The sequence below is a fragment of the Cornus florida genome, unplaced genomic scaffold (assembly GCF_030987335.1).
Source record: "Cornus florida cultivar Cherokee Brave unplaced genomic scaffold, ASM3098733v1 CherokeeBrave_3.0.0_Hap2_Chr04, whole genome shotgun sequence".
Classification (NCBI taxonomy): Eukaryota; Viridiplantae; Streptophyta; class Magnoliopsida; order Cornales; family Cornaceae; genus Cornus; species Cornus florida.
This window is the reverse complement of record NW_026775574.1, coordinates 94344082-94364387: the sequence shown is the minus strand read 5'-3', so window position 1 is coordinate 94364387 and position 20306 is coordinate 94344082. Positions and strand designations below refer to the sequence as shown.

Genomic DNA, 20306 nt, shown 5'->3' with positions numbered 1-20306 from the left:
CTTCTAAGATTAAATAAAGAAATTGTCACGTGCCTTCTTCCTAGTTCTTTCTTTTATTTATGTGCCGCCTTCTTTTATCTCGGAAAGTTGCATAATTTTTAACACTCCACTTGGTTGCAAGAAAAAGTAAACTTACAAATCTTCTTTATTTTCTTCAGTGTAAGCAATTAGATAGAGATGAATATATTTTATTGGTAGCATAATAAATAAATATCTAACCATTCTTTTACTCCAACGTATTTCTTATGTGTTGATCACGAGTCTAATCCTTTATTGCGATTCCTATTGCAGCGTGTTGTAGAGATTTTCAATGCATTTAAATCGTATTTAAAAAAAAAAAATTGTTTCCATTAGCAAGAAACTCACACACCTATTTATTTTTACAGAAGGACTCAAAACCCTCAATTTCTCTGTGAAAGATAGATGAGATGTCACAAAACTACAATGTTTGAAGATCATAACTTAAATTGTATTTCAACACATTTATTTATTTATTTCACCACATTGTCAATGCACACAATAATGTATTGAAATACAAAATAATGGTGTTGAAATTTAAATTAAACTTGTTAGAAACATAATTTAAATGTGTTGAAAATCCCTGCGCGATGCTTATAGCGTAGGGTCCTGTAATAGAGGATCTATACGCGATCATTATAAAGATTTGAATGGGGTCAAGGTTTGCTGTATGTATAAATATATAAGAAAAATCTTTTAACTATTAATTTAAACAACTACTGTTTAGTCATATGAGATCCAGAAGGTCAAGCAATTTATTACGGAGTAGTATACAACTCATATTAAAGGCTCTAGTTCTCAAAAGTAAAAAACTAACCACACAAGTTGATAACTAAAGTAATCCTAGTCATTCGTGCCTCCAACACACCAAAAAACTACTATTAAATGATGAGAATGTGTAGTGTAAGAAACTTTTACATAGTCAGTTGACTAATTTTGTTTACAAGGTCAAGGGATTAAGTAGTGGGATTTGTTGGGATCAATTGTTTCACAATACGCGTCGTGAATGACCCTGATTAATCCGATGTACTACGCATTGATAATCTATTCTAGTACTCACACCTCAATTTATGTAATTTATTTATTTATATAGAAAACAAACAAAAACATCTCTGTGTAAAGAAAAAGAGAATGTTAAGAATTCTCTTATAAACAATTTTTTAGGGAAAGTTTGTAAATATTAACTAGGGCCAAAAAATACGAGAATGTTAACATGGATGAGTGGATTAATTAGATCACATATATAGTGTCACTAATAAAAGTGAGGAAAATTAGACATAACACTCATTTGGGAGAAAATTTGCGAGAATAGACTTATAGATGGTTAGATATGTATATGCAATGGAGATCTAGTGATGCATTGGTGAAACGAGAAAGATATGTTGTAATAAAAAGTAAGAGAGGGAGAGGTCGGCCAACATTAACATGTGATGAAGTTATTAAAAACGAATTTAAAAAATTGAATATAGTAGATAAATTGACATGTAATAAAAAAGTTTGGAGAGAGAGAATTCATATGAGATTAAGGCAAGAATGATGATGATTTATTTATATAAGACATTTCCCTTTTTGATTCAAGTTTGGAACTTGAGAGGATTATTCTAGAACCAGTAATTGTTCGGGAAAAAATTAACTCCTTCAAACCCACTCGACGGTCGGCTGTTGTTGAGACTTAAATTCCTCATTCATTACGTACACACAACCAAAGCATCAACGATCACATCACATCAACACAAGTATATATGGAAATAACAATCATACACAACACAATATTTTACATGGTTCACCCAACTCTAGGGTTACGTCCATGAGAGAGAGAGATTTTACTATTATGAATCAAGTAAGAAAATATACAACTACATGTCAAAACCCCACTCACTCTCTCATCATCTCTTATGAGGCTATATGTATACACTCGGTAATTACATATATCCACTCTTCTCCTCACAGCATTCACCCTTAAACCTCTTACGTTTTTTCTCTCTCTAAACCCCCTCACACTATCTCTATTTATAAAGTCTGCAAAATTTAATTCCTTGTCGGACAAGTATTCCCCAATTTGCCTACAAGGAGTGACCATATCAGTCTTCAACTCTAAAATAACATGTACAATTTTTTCCCCAAATCTTCAGCTTTTTCTCAGTCTTCTGGCTTCCAAAACTAATTAGGAAACTGTTTCCTGCAGCTTCCAAAACTCACTGCCCAAGTGAACCGGTTCACCCCATTTGAACTAGGTTCAACTTTAACAGTAGCCAAAGCCAAAAAAATAAATGCCTAGGTTGAATCAGTTCAACTTTGGTAATAGCTAAAGTCCATACCAATTAAGAATCAACAACATTAATCTCCAAAATCATTAACGTAATTAATCACGTGATCAAACTATGTCTTCATGTGCTCCCCCATAACTTTACGTCGATCAAAGATCTTTTCATAACTCCACCTCAAGTAAAATACTATAATAAAATTGAGAAACACTCTAATAACCACCAACAATTAAGTAACACAAAATCTCACCTAATACTATGTAAGAAACAAAAACTTAATTAGTAAAAAGACTACTCCAACTTAGAGCAGTTAAGTAACTTTTATACATAAGCAAGCTTTTTGTGCCCTCAGAGAGACCATTCAAGCATAAACCAGATGCTATGCAACACGTACAGAAACTAGACACCAGATAAAAAAATTTAAAAAAAAAATAAAAATATGGTACCTATTACAACATCTTTGAGGGCTATTCGATCCATTAATATATTTACCTACATACCATATACACTTTCAAGACGAGATCTAATCATGGAACATTGGTGGTCGAACCAGCCTTGTGTCTTGCTGCATAGCGGCTAGCCAGCGCGAGTGCATTGCTAGTGAGTTGTGCAACATTTGTGACGACCCTAGTTTTTAGGCCAGCGTGTCCTGTGATGAACCGAAGATTGACCCGATAACGGATCCGATATGCGGAAGCAAAAACAAAAAATAAGACTCTAAGAAATCAAAATGACCTTCCATGAGGTCGTGGAACTCAATGAGAATTGACGCGGAAGCAAAAGACCAAAAATATGACAAATAAGCCCCTAGGGGCAAAATAGTCATTTCTGAAAATTATGGACTCGGGTGCCACCGAGCACACCACTGGAAGGATAACGAAAAACTAATCAAGATGAACTCAAGAATCACTTGATTCGGAGTCCGGATGAGGAAAATATGAAACTCCAAAGTTTCATAAAAATCAGATTTTTGGGTTTGAAATCAATGTAGCAAGGGTACTTCGCAAGGGGTAAAAAGGTCTTTTCAGACAAAATTGGATGCAACTGAGTATACCGTTAGATAGACCGGGAAAATTTAATGAATCTAGACTCAAGAATCACTTGATTCGGAGTCCGGACGAAGAAGATATGAAATGTCAAAGTTTCATAAAAACCAACTTTTGGGTTTAAAATCAGTGCGGCAAGGGTACTTTACAAGGGGTAAAATGGTCTTTTAAGATATAATTTGATGCAATTGTGTATACCGTTATATAAACCAACAAAAACTAATAAACTTAGACTCAAAAATCACTTGATTTGGAGTCGGGACGAAGAAGATATGAAGCCTTAAAGTTTCAAAAAAAACAATTTTCTGGGTTCAAATCTGGGCAGGACCTGCCCAGATTTTTGGACTTCAAATGTGGTTTTGAGGGCTTAAACCACATTTTTTGGCAAAAAATTGTAAACAAACCCCCCCCCCCCCCCCAAAAATCATGTTTTCTACATGACCATGTCAAGAGAAGATCTTATTTTGCAAGTGAAATACCCGAAATGCCCCTTAGATTAGCACTTTTTTCGGAAAAACCTGGAACGACCAGATTTTCCAAATCTGCGAGTTGTTTTCGGCATCAAGATGATTTTTTTTTTGTAAAAACACGAAGAAAAAACCCCTCCTAAAATCACGTTTTCTACCCGAATCGTGGACGAAAATGAAAAATAAACACTATGAAGTACCCAGAATGCCCCTAGATCAGAAAAGGGCAAGAGGATTAAAAAGCTGCTATATGCATAACAGAAAACTGAACTTTGCGATCGATTTCCGGCACCAAGACGACCTTTTCTGGAAAAACACGAAAAAGAAACCCCCCCTAAAATTATGTTTTCTAAGTGACCATGTCGAAAGAAGAAAATAAAACTGAGGTGAAAGGTCCATAATGCCCATAGATCAGAATATGCAAAAAAAATGCGAAATGAATTCACAAGAGGCTCAAAACACAAACGATGAGGTTTTGCCCGGAAACGACTATGCATGCAAACGTAACTTACCTATTTAGACGTGCTACAATAGTCCATGGCTTAAAAATATAGTCGATGCAAAATCCGACCCCCCAACGGGCAAAAAGGCAAAAATGGACTTGGAATGGAAAACATGGAATCCAAAAATGCAAAACGGGATCAAATGACCTTTTGGCCCTTGGCCACACTTTATACAAGATTAATAAGACCCTATAAAAGATGAAAATGGAATTCCCACACCCGATGCAACCGTGGTGAAGTAATGACTTGTGATTTTTCAAGTTTTTCATAACATTTCATGAAGTTAAAAAGTTGCATAAAATACAATATACATGTCATTGGCCTCCGGCCTCATCTCATACATATCAAATACATTGAAAGGAGTGTACTTAAGTACACATTACATACATGGAATCAAATATACATATTTTGACATATAAGTCTACAAAATGACATTTCATGCTAACATTTGCATGAAATGGAAACTTGAAAGCTACTCGACATCCAAGGAATGCTAGGCTTCACGAACCAAGTCTTCGTACCCGAAATATGCCCCACTATCGTAAGGGTGAGTAACATAAAGCTACTCGTAGGAGATGAGCATGCATCGACCTAATATTTTACAAATTTATCACCTTAAGGTGAAACATGTTAAAGGGGCTCATGCCACCTAACGTCTATGTCCAAGTGAGACTCGGGGAGCATCCTAAGCTACCTTAGAGTCTAAGCAACAAGAATCATGATATACATACGTGTATGAAACGAATCATGGTTGGGATAATCTAAACAACACGACAAGAAGAATGCTTGAGCATATATTAACATGAATTGCATTTTCAATACAATTGAACTAGGTCTAGAGTAATCCATACAACATAACAAAAGCATATTTGAATACAAGTTAACAAGAATCACATTATCCATGCAATTCAACAATAAAAGAGCATGTTATACAATGCAACAAGGTTTAAGTTCTCAAAGCCATCAACTTAGAATCTAAAGCACAAAATAACAGTAGTGGTTCATGCCACCTAACGTCTATGTTATAAATGAATCAATAGGATCAATCCTAAGCTTTATTAGAACGTCAAAACACGATTTTCAATATCGATGCAATTTAACCAACATTGGAACTTCCAATACAACGCATAAAGCACAATTTCGCAAAGTTAACATCCTGTAATTTAAAATGGAATGACAAATAAGAAACGACAAGTTACAACATCATCTAGTTATCAACTTGAAAATGAAATGCGAAATCAAACAAAGTGGATACTCGGATGTCACGCTGGATCAGACCGACAACATAGTTACTTTAGGGTTACTAACCCATGGGTAACCTCCCTATGTGCACACTAGACTATATATAGAGGGACTATCTCCCGTACTAGAACCACATCCTAGCCATAGTCAAACAACGACATCCCCAGGTTTCCAAAATCAACAAGTTGTGCAACAACGCATATATCAACAGGAATATGCAAGATAATGAACTATCTACTAAGCACAACCAAATTTGGAAACCTATACAATACATGCTCTAAATCCACAACTAATATGATATAATGAATGTCGAATCTTCAGTGTGCGATTCGTTACACGCTATGCATGAAAGATGTTAAACACGAAGTGTGCAAATCATTATACAAGGCAACAATATATTCAATAAGGAAAACATATTCTCATGAATACAAACATAGCAACTATGTTATCCAATGTTCAAAACATAACCAAATGAATATACAACAAGTCTAAGTCCATGATTTGAATATAGAAACCACTTCTAAAACACAACTAGATCATGGAGCAAATTGATAGAATTTAAATAGATAAACACAATTAAATTCTCTAGATTTCCGATTCAATTTCAATTAATCTCAATTTAATACATGTTAAAGGGCATGGCAAGGTCATCACCTATATCCATTCTAAAACTCAATTAGGTTATTAGAACAATAAAGTAGAACTTTAATTAAATCATGCTAATTTAAATCACAAGGTTCTAAAACAACTTCAGATAGTCCCAATTTAATATATACCAGTAAACAAGTCATGGCCAATACAAATATCAAGTTAAAACCTTAATTAAGCTATTGGGACCACAAAATAGATTTTAATTAATTCTTTTAATTAAGATCTCTAGATTTTCAAACTTAACCAAATGCTCTCAATTTAACATATCTTAGAGAATATACCAAGGACTAATGTAATATCACATTATAAGTTTATTTCATTCAATTTAAGACCATGTGACTTAATGTTTTACTAAAGTTAAATATAAATTAAAAGTTGCAATTCTCATGCAATTAATCCCAATTTAATATATGTGAACAACCACACCAAAACTTAATTTTCTAGCATGCCACAATTCAATTCCAAGTTGTATATCATCATAAGGATTAAATCTTAAATAAGGAATTTAATTAAATGAAAGGTTTGAAAACCTAACCGAATATTCTAAATCAAACATATGTGAAACTATATGGCATGTAAGTCAAGAATATCATGTCGGAATTTAAATAGAGTGAATAGTGCACTCGGGGCAAATTAATTAATAATTACTAATTTTCAAAACACCTCCAATTACTTTCAAATTCAACTATGTTGGAGAGCATGCAAAGGCCTAATTTAATATGCTAACACATATTGATTTTAAGCTAGTTAAGGCCATGTGAATTAATCTTTCACCTAAGATAAATATTAAATAAAATCTTTAATACTTATTCAAATGTTCTAATTTTAATACACGACAATGAGCATATCAATGGGCAATATAAAATCATGCTACATGTTTAAACCAAGTCATGAGCAACCGGGAAAATTAGATTCCGTACAAGAAAAATAAATAATAAAATCTCTAAATTTTATAATTAATCATGCAAACAAGTAGTATAAGCATCACAAGTATGCTATATAACAAGAATTTAAACCTAAAACATCCCCTACCTCAATTTGATATGAAAATCTCAAATGCCATCAAAATGGAACGGCTCCGAATCCGACGAAACTACTAGGTTTTGTCGGGGACAACGCCGTGAACATAACCCCCATGAAAGCCCCATCAAAATCATAACTTGACTTCAAAACCAAACTCAAGAAATGGTCAAAACTGAATTCTAATAAGGGGGAAAGGTAGAGCACGGCGAGGGGAACAACAAACGTTAAGGCCGAAGACTTTCCATCAAGGAAAAGTGAACCAAAAGAGGAGAGAGAAGATGGCAGCACCCCTTGGGCTGCCATGGGAGCTTCAGGTCGTGCATGAAGAGGGGAGAAGATGAAAAATGAAATATTTTACCCCCTTTTATAGAAATCTCGAAAAATGCCCCGAACGGGCCCCGCTGGGTCCGAAAAAGTAAAATTTGAGCAGACGCGCTCAAATGGCAAAACTTTGTGAATGAAAAAGATTCAAAATGATAAAATATGAATAACGAAAGAAACAGCGTCAAAAACAGAGTCCCGAGCAAAAAGTTATGCCCAAAACAAGTTTGGCGCTAACCGGGGCCACAAACCCTGAAACTGGAAAACATCGTTCAGGAGGAAATTCCAAGAGTATACAACTCGACGAAATGTGAAAATGAATCTTGTACGAGGATTCAGGCTCAAAATAAGACATTTTGTAATAACTTTCATTAATTGCACAATGGCCCCTCCAAAAAGTGAAAGCACTTATGGCCCAGAATGAAAATATCTTCCAAAAATATTTTCTTAAAAAACCCTGAAATAAAATATCTTCAAAAGATATTTACGAAAAACACCCCAAGAAAAGAAAATAATTTCAAAGAACTTTGCATCCATGTCCCTATGGACACCGGGAGCAACCAGAGTACTTTTTTGCAAAAGTAAAGATACGTATTTCGAGAAAACCACTCAAGATGAAGGCACGTGAAGTCAAAAACCAACTCCGAGCATGAGAAGTGAGGTTGTGCCAAAAACTGACAAGCAGAGATAAGACGAAATAAGGAAAATGACAGAATAGGGAAAAGACGAATAGCGCATAGTGTCTGAAAAACGAAAAATGCGAAAATGACTCGGTCCTCAAAGGAAGTTGTCAATTCACATGAAAGAGTCTTAGAAACCAATTCTGAGCACTCGAGATGACACTAAGCGACACGAAACAGAGCTCAGAAAAGAAAATTAAACGAAAAAAATTCATTTGTAAAATTTCAAAAAAAAAGAAAGGGAGGCAAATGACCGGATCGTTACAACATTGGTGACCCTATTCTTAATAGCAGTCTTCACATTTCCTTCCATGCCTTGGTCAGCTAGAAAATCCATCAACACAAGTGCTCTCTTTGGTGAGTATGGTACCGACCCATGTCTACACATTGCTCATGTGCCACGCAATTCAAGTCCTGAGCCCCAGCTTTGCCCATCTAGCCTAGCTCCTGAACCGATCTATTGAGCTCGAATATGGCATCACCTATGTTAATAATGCAATCTTTCACAGCTTGGTATTCCCTAGGCTTGATGCCTGAAGTTTTAGTCATCTTGGAGACAAAGACCGCAGCCAATCGAGCCCTGATCAGGCTCACTGACAAGGAAGCCTGAGTTAGTTGTTGATTGCTCCGTTGAATTGTACTGGCATAACTCGAGAGAGAGTGAACACACAACGCAGGATAGCTAGTGGCTTTGCATGACGTTTTTATGAAGTTTGTGGTAATGGAATCTGTGGCAACGGTAGGCTTCACGACCATGCCGACCATAAGATGGGATGAGAAGAGTAATAGCAGCAAGCAAAAGTCAAGTTTTGCCATGTTTACGAAAGGTAGAAATGGATTGCTTTTAGAGGACAAGACTAAGGTTGAGAGAATGGAAGCTTTAAGATTCTAAGAGATTGTCACCTATTTTGTTTAAGGTATATGTATCTCCTTCTAAGATTAAAATAAAGAAATTGTCACATGACTTCTTCTTCCTAGTTCTTTCTTTTATTTATATGCTTTCTTCTTTGATCTCGGAAAGTTGCATAATTTTTAGAACTCCACTTTTGCCAGAAGAAGTAAACTTCCTGTTCCTGATCTTTTATTTTCTTCTGTGTAAGCAATTAGATAGATATGAATATATTTTATTGGTAGTGTTACAAATATCTAACCATCTCTTTTACTCCAACGTGTTCCCTATGTGTTGATGATTAGGAGTCTAATCTTCAGTTGTGACGGGTCTATAATCGCGTGCTGTATAGACTTTCACCGCATTTAAATCAAGTTTCTTTCTTTTCTTTTTCTTTTCTTTTCTTTCCCTTTTTTTGTTTCCATTTCATTTTAAAAATTATTTTAAAAATTATATTTCAACATATTTATTTTTTATTTCAACATATTATTAATACACACAATAATGTATTAAAACACAAAATAATGTTGTTAAAATTTAAATTAAACTTATTGAAATACAATTTAAATGTGTTAAAAATCCCTCCAGGATGCTATGACATAGAGTCCATATGGTAGAGGATCTAGACGCGGCCAACCACACGTACCATGAGTGATGAAAGCTGTCAAGGTTTGCTATATTCTAGAACTATAGATCTTTGGTGATGATTCTAATATTTTTTATTTTATCTGTTTTAAAATTTTTGTTTATCTTTTTATTTTAAAATGTTTTAAAATAGATGTACTCTTTTCTTTCTTTCTTTTTTTCTTTTTTTTTTTTTTAATTTTTTTAATTTTTTTTTATTTATATAGTTTCAAATTATTATTTTGACATTGACTTTGCATTAATTATGAAGTACTCTTTTATCTTTTAATAAAAATAAATTTAAAATTTTATTTTTATCAATATAATAAAAAGTAGGGTAAAGTGCCAAAAAAAAAAAAAAAAACTGAACTATTTTTTTCCTTGTTGATACTTATATAGACATGCCTCTATGGAGACTTTAATTCTCGACCTTCCTTTGGAAAGTAAATGCCTGATATCATTAGGTCACTGACCGTTGGTTACTCTTGAACTATTGTCTTTTTGCAAATAACCCCTGAACTAAAAATTGCCCCCTGAACTATTGATTTATTACAATTAAGGACAAATCCATGACAAAATACTATTTTACCATTCCTCATTAAATTTGTCATTTCTTATTAAATTATTTTTATTATCTTTTCACTCATCTAAATATTAATTATGCTATTTACCTTAATTTTATTATTAATATCAATTTATCTTAGAAATGAAAAAAAAAATTTAAATAGATTTGTAACTACCATTTTCTAAAATGATTTAACTTATTATTAAAATTTTATTATTTATAATAAAATTTATTATACCCAATTTAAACTTTTTATTGTAAAAAAAAAAGTCCTTCTTTTTCATACAATATATTGATGAAAAACTAATAAACTACTTAAAAAAAAAAAGACCTTCTTTTTCATGTAATATATTTATGAAAAATTAAGAAATTGATTAAATTTTTTTAAAAATTTCTACTTAAGATTTTTATTTAAACAATTAATTTCAAAAATTAAAGGTAAATTTATGCAAATTTAATGGAGAATATGTTATCAAATTAATATGAATTTTTTTCATAATTTATTTAAAATAAGAAAAAATATATAAAGTGCAATTCAAGAATAAAAGGGCATTATGGTCATTTAATGAAATAAAATATAGGCATTAGGGTATTTTGTAACAAAATGTGATAGTTCAGGTATTATGCACAAAATTTAGTTCAATGGAATTATTTACAAACTCAAACATAGTTCATATTTTTTTCATTTTACCTTAAAAGTATGCAAAACCCACTGCCATAAAAAGTTAAATTCCCCAAATACCCACAAAACATTTGAGACAGATGAATGCTATATTCCGTAGGAAGGAAAGAGAGGGGTGGAAGGAAAATAGAAAGCAATGAACAAATTTCATTCGTTCAGTAAAGAAGATATAAGGAAAGAATGGATAATAGGAAAAAATAAATCATCCTTTCTCCTTCACAAATTTTCATCTGCCCAAATATGGGCAGAAGATAAGAGAGAAGACAAGTGAGTCTATTATATAAGTTTTAAATTACTATATCATCCTTCATAAATATTTAATAAATTCCATACTAAAGTAAGTGATAGGTTTAATAGTAAAAACAACTTAAATTTTTATTTTTATCTTTCATTTTTATCCTATAGATCAAATTAAATTTTTAATTTTTTCCATCTCTTCCATCCAACCGAACAAAAAGAGAGAAACACTTAGGCTTCGTTTGGATACATTGGAGAGAAAATAAAGGAAATGATAAAATTAGTTATGAGAGAAAAGAAAGTAATGTTGTGTTTGGTGTGTAGGAATGGAATGCCCATTCCAACCATTCCTTTGTTTGGTATGCAATTTAAAATGGAAATGGCCATTCCATTGGAATGAAAATCCATTCCTGAGAATGAAAATCCATTTCACAACTAAACCCATGAAATGGCTATTCCATTCCTAAGTTAATTTTTTTTTAAAGTCAACTTCCCAAAAAACCCTCATGTTCCAAGTTTAAAAATTACCTCTGCCTTCCATCATAACCACCTCTGACTTTCACCACCATCACCACTACCACCACCTTCTACTACCATCACCGCCACCGACTTTCACCATTGCCCACCTCTTTTCACCACCACATTTTTTCACCACCACTTTTTACCACTGACACTGCCTGCCTTTGCTGCAACCACCACCACCGTCGCTACCGTCTTTCACCACCACCACCGCCACCGCCACCACCTTCCACCACCTTTCACCACCATTGTTGCTGCCTTCTTCTGCCACTACCACCGTCATCGCCTTTGACCACCGCCACCACCTTCCTCCACCACCACCACCTTTGTCACCTTTTACCACCGTCACCACCTTTTACCATAACCACTGTTTTCTACCACCACTGCCACAGCCTTTCACCACCATTACCACATTCTACCACCGGCCACTACCGCCTTTCACCACTTCTACTGTCTTCCACCGCCGCCACCTCCATTGCCTTCCACCGCCGTTACCTCCACCATCGCAATCGCCTTCTATCACCTTCCATCACTACCACCGCCGTCGCCTTCCACCACTACCACCGCCACCACCTTCCACCACTGTCACCTCCACTGCCTTCTACCACCACCATAGTCACCTCCATTAACTTCCACCACCGCCACCTACATCACTATCTCCTTCCACCACCACCACCACACTATTGCCACCTCCTTCCACCACCAACGCCGCCGCCTTCCACCATTGCCACCGCCGCCACCTTCCAACACCACCATTTACACCACAACTGCTTTTCACCTCCATCACCATCGTCACTACCATCCACCACCGCTACTACCACCATTTATTTTTTAAAAATTATTAGAGAATGTCATTTTGTTAATTTAATTTATTTGTTACTAAGAGAGATATTTTGGAGAATTCAATTTGAAATTTATTTCATTCTAAATTTTAAATTGGTCCAACCAAACACTAGAATGGTTACTATTATTCCATTCCTACACATTTCATATTTACAACCAAACAATAGAATGATAATGGTCATTCTATTCTATTCTCATTCTCATTCCATTCCCACTTGCATTCCATTCCATTCATGCACACCAAACGCAGTATAAAGGAAATGATAGTTATAATTTATATTTATATTTGGATAGATAAGAGATAAAAGAAATGAATGAATAATATTCTTATTTGGATAAAATAGAGGAGAAAAAAGAAAGGAAAGGATAATAATAAAATTATTATCTTACCCTTATGTATCTAATCTAAATCAAATAACTTGTTTTCAAAGTCTACCTTTCTATATACATATATGCATGTGTGTGTGTGTGTGTTGTGTGTGTGTGTGTGAAGATCATATTTATGGTGATGATCAAATGTGGAGCATAAGTCAGTGTTAGACTTTCTAAGATATATATACATGTGTGTGGGTGTGTGTAAAGATTATATTCATGGTGATGATCAAATTTGGAGTAGTGTTGCTTTTTTGTTTTAGACCCAGTTGCCTTATCCTTAGCAGTTGTTGCATTAAACCCAGTTGCCATATCCTTGACACTGAAAAACTTTGGGGTCACTTAGTTGCACAAGATGGTTGTGATGCTATGGTGTTTGGCCAAGCTTCATACAAATTGCTCTCTGAAATTTTGATAGTACTAATTAGAGTCTATTGTATTACCTGGGGCTTACAGAAATATGGGTATCCAGAATCTCATGTGTCCTAACTAAACAAACAATAACTATTGACATTTGAGAGAGAGCTTCCAATCGTGAACAGTTAGAAATAACTCGAAAACTCAATTTCTATTAAATCCAGAAAAAATCAATTTATGATTCTTAATTTATATTCACATCCTAAACTATGTGCGAGGAAAACATATTATCGGCAAATTGTTGTACATCCCGGGAAAAAAAAAAAAAAAGGGTAGATAAAAGCAATTTTAACCAAAGTATGTCTTAACCACCAATTTCTTTTTTGTGACTAGTATGCTCAATCTTAGAACCAAAAATAGTTTTGTTAGAATTATGCTGGAATTGGAGAAGAGGTGAAGCCAGAGCTAGAGAAGCTAGAGAAGCCAAAGAAGAGGAGCTAGAGAAGAGGAGCTAATCTGTGTTGCGCCGAATCTGATTTGCCCTAAATATTGTGTTATGATATTAGGACTTAAATGTAATAAAAAAAAAATTGTACAAAATTTTGAAGGCTAGTTTGGTCTTAATGAAAATTTTACTTAACTTGGTTTTCTTTCCCTTCAAATTTTGTCAAATTTGGAGGGATTCAGTTTGTGGGATTTGGAGGGATACTTCCCAATCCTTTCTTTTCTATCCAATTCCTCTTATCCAAACACGCTATACACTATCCTTTTATTTCTTTTCTCTCCAAATCACTCTAAATCTCTCAATCCAAACTATTGTGAGATTTATATGTACCACTCGCAAATGCATGAATCTTTGCAGATAGGATTTACTTGTAAAGGTGTCGTACCCAAGGGACTTGTGTAAAATAAGTTTGTCAGATTTCTTAAATTTCAAATTAACTTGAAAGTAGGATAATCGAATTGTGATGATTAATTCTAAATCAACTAAGTAGAAAATAAAATAAAGAACAATAATTAAATAGGATGTAGAAAATAGAGAGAGAGGACTGGGGGAATGACTTCACCACTAACGTCGCACCACCAGTTAATTGTATCAATTTATTGGAGATATATCATATAACATGCATAGGGAATTAATCATGGTTACAAGCACATATTAATTCAACAAGAAAATAATATAATTTAAAGCTAAGCATGAGCTATCTTTGATTGGTATAAACCATCTACCTAACTACTTTACTCTAAGGTGTAGCATGGTCTATCTTTTCTAAGCATAATCTATCAAATTTCAAACATTATATTCAGAGAAATACTATCGTGTAATCATCTCATTCACAATTACAAGAAGTGAATGAGTTGTGTTCAATCATAAGATTAAAATATCTAAGATAAGATAGAAAAATATTTGTAATTGAATTAAAACTCTAAAATCGATTCTTATTGAAAAGTTAATTAAAAATTATATAGATTACACAATCATGCATGATAAAAATTGTTCTCCAATACTTAAATACAATCAAACCAGTGTGCTAAGCCACGGCTATATCACAACCCTAGCAAAACGTTTAGCCAAGCATGACTGGAGTGGAATTCTTCATGGTTGAGGAAGACATCTTCACCGCCATGAATCGATCTCTTCTTTCTTCTGAATGCTATCCTCTGATCTCAGCCTCAAGCTCTTCTGTATGATGATTCAATGCTGTAGAGGACTCCCTTTAAATAATAAAAGATTAGCCCTAAAGTTCCATTTTTCATATAGAAGACATACATAGAAATTCTGTCAAATAAGGACTCCAAAATTCGTATATACTTCCAGCCCAATTTTGACAAAGTAAACAGCTGTTTTATGGAATCCTCCTGAAATACAAAATTGTAACTCTTCGAATTTCCTATTAACTTATGTGGGAATTTAGTTGTTTTGACACTCGAGGAGAGAGATACAACCATATTACCAAAATGGGTTCAAGTTACCAACTTTGGCGAAAGTTTCTTTTTTGGAGAATGATTTTTCCTTTTTTTCTTCTTTCCATTCTCATTAACTTATGACTTCTTTTGGACTATTTTCAAAGAATAATTAGATTTGGATCTTCAATATTGCTCGGTCCCACGAAATGTCATCTTTTAAAGCTCAGAATCACTGGTCTTGACTGATTTTATAATTAAAGCCATGAAATAAATAAAAATAATAAAACAATGTAAAATCACAAATAAACTATTATTAAGAGAATAAAACATGTAAGTAAAAGGGTTAAAATGTATAACATTCAGCGCCTAACACAAACAAAGCCTTAATCTCTTCCTTATGAATGTTTCAGTCATCACTTCTTCTTTTCTTTTCATTTAATTTTTTTCTTTCCTATTGAACCGAACAGAAGTAATGTATTTCTCTACGTTGTTCCTCAAAAGTAAAAAACTAACCACAAGTTGATAACTAAAGTAATCCTAGTTATTTATGCCTCCAACTCACCAAAAAAAACTACTATTAAATGATGAACGTGTGTAGTGTAAAATACTATTACGTATTACATAGTCGGTTGATTATTTTTGTTTACAAGATCAAGCAGGGATTGACTGGTGGGATATGCTTTGAGACAGAAAGAGCCATATTAAGATATTATTCTGATTTTAGTAATTTATAGCGACTACCACCAGTTCCCTTTCCTTGATATCTTAGTCAATATGTATGGAGCCTTGAAACTTCTTTAATCACGAGCATCCGTATGATACCAACAGTTAGGGTAGACATGCCTGGCCCACACTAACTGCAGTTTTAAGGATGAGCAACATAATAGGTAGTCAGACACGGGACTAATAAAAGCCGTGTACAACTTGCGTCAACATATGCATGTCTTAGATTAGTCCGATGAACGATACATCAAGCGTACTGAATATTTATTTAGTATTCATAGCTAAATTTATGTAATTTATTTATTTATATACAAAACAAACAAGAACATTTTTGTATAGAGAAAATGAGAATGTTACCAATCTTTTTGGGAGCAAATAATTCTTAGGAAGAGGGATGTGTTAGTGCCAACTAGGAAAAGAAATTGAGAATGTTAACGTGGATGAATAGATTAACTAGATTATAGCGTCACTAATAAAAGTGTGAGGAAGATTAATAACACTTACTGGTGAGAAAATTCGAAAGAATAAACTTATATATGGTTTAGATATATACGTTGGAGACCTAGTGACGCGCTAGTCAAATGAGGAAGATTAGTTATAATAAAAGGTTAGAGAGGAAAAGACATGCCAAAATTAACATGTGATGAAGTTATTACAATAATTTTAAAAAGTTGAATATAGTAAGTGAATTGACATGTAAGAGAAAAGTTTGAACAACCAGAATTCATGTAGCCGACTCCATTCGTATGAGATTAAGACAACGACTGGTTTTCAATTAAGATATTTCCCTCCTTGATTCAAGTTTTGTACTTGAAAGGATCAGTCTGGAACCCGTAATAACCACCCAACAGACTTCCCTTCATTTCATCATTAAATAAACATTTTAGTTTCCACACTTCATTGCAGCATTTCTCATTTTCCTTCCAAGACTCAGACTGGCACAAACTATTTTCACTCCAAAATATGAATTCGTACCATGGCCTTGGTCTTTCCAGAGCTTAAATTTCCTGTCTACGGAACAATATACCATGAACAATTAAATAAAAAAATTTAAAACTCCTTGATAGAATTCAGCCTAGTAGTCCATAATTAGTTCATTGCTATCTGTTTTGTAGTATACATGGAGATACCAACAGTGTTCTGGGCATAGCTTCTATAATTTTTTGTTAACTACAAACATCCATATGATACCAACTGTTGTCACTATATTTCACATTTCCGAGGGTCAGGACGTGAAACAAAATGAGAGAGAGCAAAATTATCAAGCCCAATACAATTTAACAAAAAAAACAATTTAGTAAAAGAAGTACTCCAACTTAGAGCAGTTAAGTAACATTTATACATAAACAAGCTTTTTGTGCCCTTCAAGCATAAACCAGATGCTATGCAACACGAACAGAAACTAGACACCAGATCAAAAATATTAAAAATAAAAGGAAAACCTGGTGCCTATTACAAACATCTTTGAGGGCTAAAAACATATTTACCTACAGACCTGCACAATGAGACACTTTGAAGAAGAGATCTAATCAAGGAATGTTGGTGGTCAAAGCAGCTTTGTGTCTTGTTGCACGCATAGCGGCTCGCCAGTGCAAGTGCATTACTAGTAGTCTTCACATTTCCTTCCATGCCTTGGTCAGAAAATCCATCAACACAAGTGCTCTCCTTGGTGAGCGCGGTACTGACCCACGTCTGTACATTGCTCATGTGCCACGCAAAGTCCAGAGCCCCAGCTTTACCCATCTGGACTAGCTTCTGAACCGATCTATTGAGATCGTATATGGCATCACCTATGTTAATAACAATGCAATCGTTCACAGCTTGGTACTCCCTAGGCTTGATGCCTGAAGTTTTAGTCATCTTGGAGATGAACACTGCAGCCAATTGAGCCCTGGTCAGGTTTACTAACAAGGAAGCTTGAGTTAATTGTCGATCGCTCTGTTGAATTGTACTGGCATAACTCGAGAGAGAGTGAAAACACTACGCAGGATAGCTAGTGTTTATGAAGTTTGTGGTAATGGAATATGTGGCAACGGTAGGCTTCGCGGCCATGCCTACCATGAGATGCAATGAGAAAAGTAATAAAAGCAAGCAAAGGTCAAGTTTTGCCATGTTAATAAAAAGGACTGGTTTTAGATGGTATGATTGAGAGAATTGAAGCTTTTGTTCTGATGAGTTGAGAGAATGGAAACTTTATATAGAGATTCTAAGAGGTTGTCACCTATTTTCTTCAAGGAATATCTATATCCCTCCAAGATAAAAATAATAATAAGAATAATTTGTCACATACCTTCTTCTTTCTAGTTCTATCTTTTCTTTATATGCTAGCTCCACTTGGTTCCAAGAAGTCATAAAATTCCTGATCATCTTTGTTTTCATCAATGTAAGCAATCAGATAGAGATGAACATACTCTATTGGTAGTGTGATAAAGGTCTCACCATTTTTTTACTCAAACGTGTGTCCATACGCTCCTTTTAAGTCTGGAGACTCTACTGTCGTATGACAGAGAAATTTCAACACATTTATTTTAATGTTTCAGTACATTAATTTTATTATTAAAATTTGCATTCATATCAAGGATTTGAATTGGATTCTGAAGAAGTTGTCACTGTGACTTGAACCCTTGACCATCCTTTAGGGAATAAGGACTTAATACCGCTAGGCCACTTATCCATTAATGTCAATGTTTCCTTTATGTATAAATGTAAAAGAAACCACACCCAAGATAAGTAATAAAAGCTGTCAATGTTTCCGGTATGTAAAAAAATATAAAAGAGAATTTTATTTATAACTATTAAATTAAACAACTCCTGTTGAGTCATACAAGATCCAGAATGTAGGTGCAAAATTTCGCTCAACCAATAATGACTGAGAAAAATAAAACAACTCACTCAAAAACAATAAAAATAAATAAGAACAATGTGTAGAGAAATGTGGAATTGCTTGATCCTTTATTGGAGGTCTTAGCCTCTATTTATATACAAAAGATTGCAAAATTATGGTAGGACTCGCGTTGCTTGCCCTCCAATTCTTTCTACATAACCATTCTTTTCTAATAGAGTTCTTTCCATTGTTGAATTTTCCATACATAGAACTTGCCTTGTACAGAACTTCCTATCCGAATTTTCCTTCTACGGTAAATTCTTCAAATGGTAGGATTTGTGCATTCTTGGGCTGAATATATTTTGATCCGGCTGGGCTTGGGTAACAGGCCGGATGTTAAATACTCATATCTGGGCTGACGACAAGCTGGGCTGATGGCTTCTTGATTCGGCCTTGATGGAATGGTCTTGGGCTGTAAATACCCTCAACTTGGGCTTGAGCATGATGGGCCTTATATGTCCTTGGCCTGTAGATATGGGTAGTGGTGACGTGTGCGTTTTTTATTGGAGGGAGTTTTTTTCCCTCCACACTTTGCCCCAAATTCCCTTTTTAATTGAGTGACGGCTCCTATTAAAGAGGGAATTGAAACCGGTTTTCACTTTGCTTCAGAAACGGTTCGTGGCCTTTCGTTATTACTTCCGTCACACAAGATTTTGCAAGAGTTGCATTTGCCCTTGCTGCACTTCTGCGTCCTTCATTTCATCGCTTCCTTCGCTTTGTCAGGTTAGTCTCGCATCTTTCTCTTCAATCTTTCATTATGAGTACTTCATCTACTCCCGAACGTGTAGACCTTGGGGATTCTGAATCCACACCTTCATCTTCCCCCATTCGCATTAGGGCTCCCCCTCCTAGGGTTTCTCCAGATCGCCCTTCGTTGAATCCATCAGGTACTTCCCCTCTTCCAACCGAAACATCCACCTCAGGCTCTGATTACGTTCTTACCCATGAAGAGAAGAAAGCAATCATCTCTATTCGCCGCATCAAATTCTCTATTGCTTCAGTAATGGAAGAATTTGATGTTCCTGAAGGAGTAGACATTGCAGAATATCCCGAGGGTGCCAATTTCACCTCCGGCGAGGGAATTGAGGAGGATGAGTTGCTTCTTTCTGTAGGGCACCTTAACGCCCTCCGATTCCCTCTTCATCCCTTCTATCATTTAGTTTTCAATAAGCTAGGTCTTGCCCCCCTTCAAGTAAATCCCAATTTCTTTCGCATCCTTTCGGCGTTGTTGGTGCGCCGGAAATTAGAGGCTTTGGATTTGACCCTTGCCGACCTTCTGCTTACTTACAATATATCTAAGCATGGGACCGAGCCTGGTCGCTTCTTTTTTACCTCTCCCCTTCATCAAAGGATATGCACGAACCTTCCTTCATCCGAAAAGAAATGGAAAGAAAAGATGGTTGTAGTTCAAGGGAAATGGTTCGTGTCCCAATTAATTGCGCTTCCCATTCCGCGCAAATTCGGGAAATTAGGTATAGAATATTTAAC

The 20306-nt window shown here is 34.7% G+C and overlaps 1 protein-coding gene and 1 pseudogene across 1 annotated transcript; both read right to left on the bottom strand.

Moving 5' to 3' along the window:
* Nucleotides 1–2809: 2809 nt before the first annotated feature.
* Nucleotides 2810–9031, bottom strand: LOC132305386 (pectinesterase inhibitor 9-like; annotated as a pseudogene).
* An 8285-nt stretch (nucleotides 9032–17316) lies between these two features.
* LOC132305385 (pectinesterase inhibitor 9-like) lies at nucleotides 17317–17794 on the bottom strand. Its single transcript, XM_059803032.1, has 2 exons — nucleotides 17422–17794; nucleotides 17317–17336 (listed from the first exon to the last, which is right to left on the bottom strand). The coding sequence occupies exons 1-2, from the start codon at nucleotides 17792–17794 to the stop codon at nucleotides 17317–17319; spliced, it is 393 nt and encodes a 130-aa protein (XP_059659015.1).
* Nucleotides 17795–20306: the final 2512 nt, after the last annotated feature.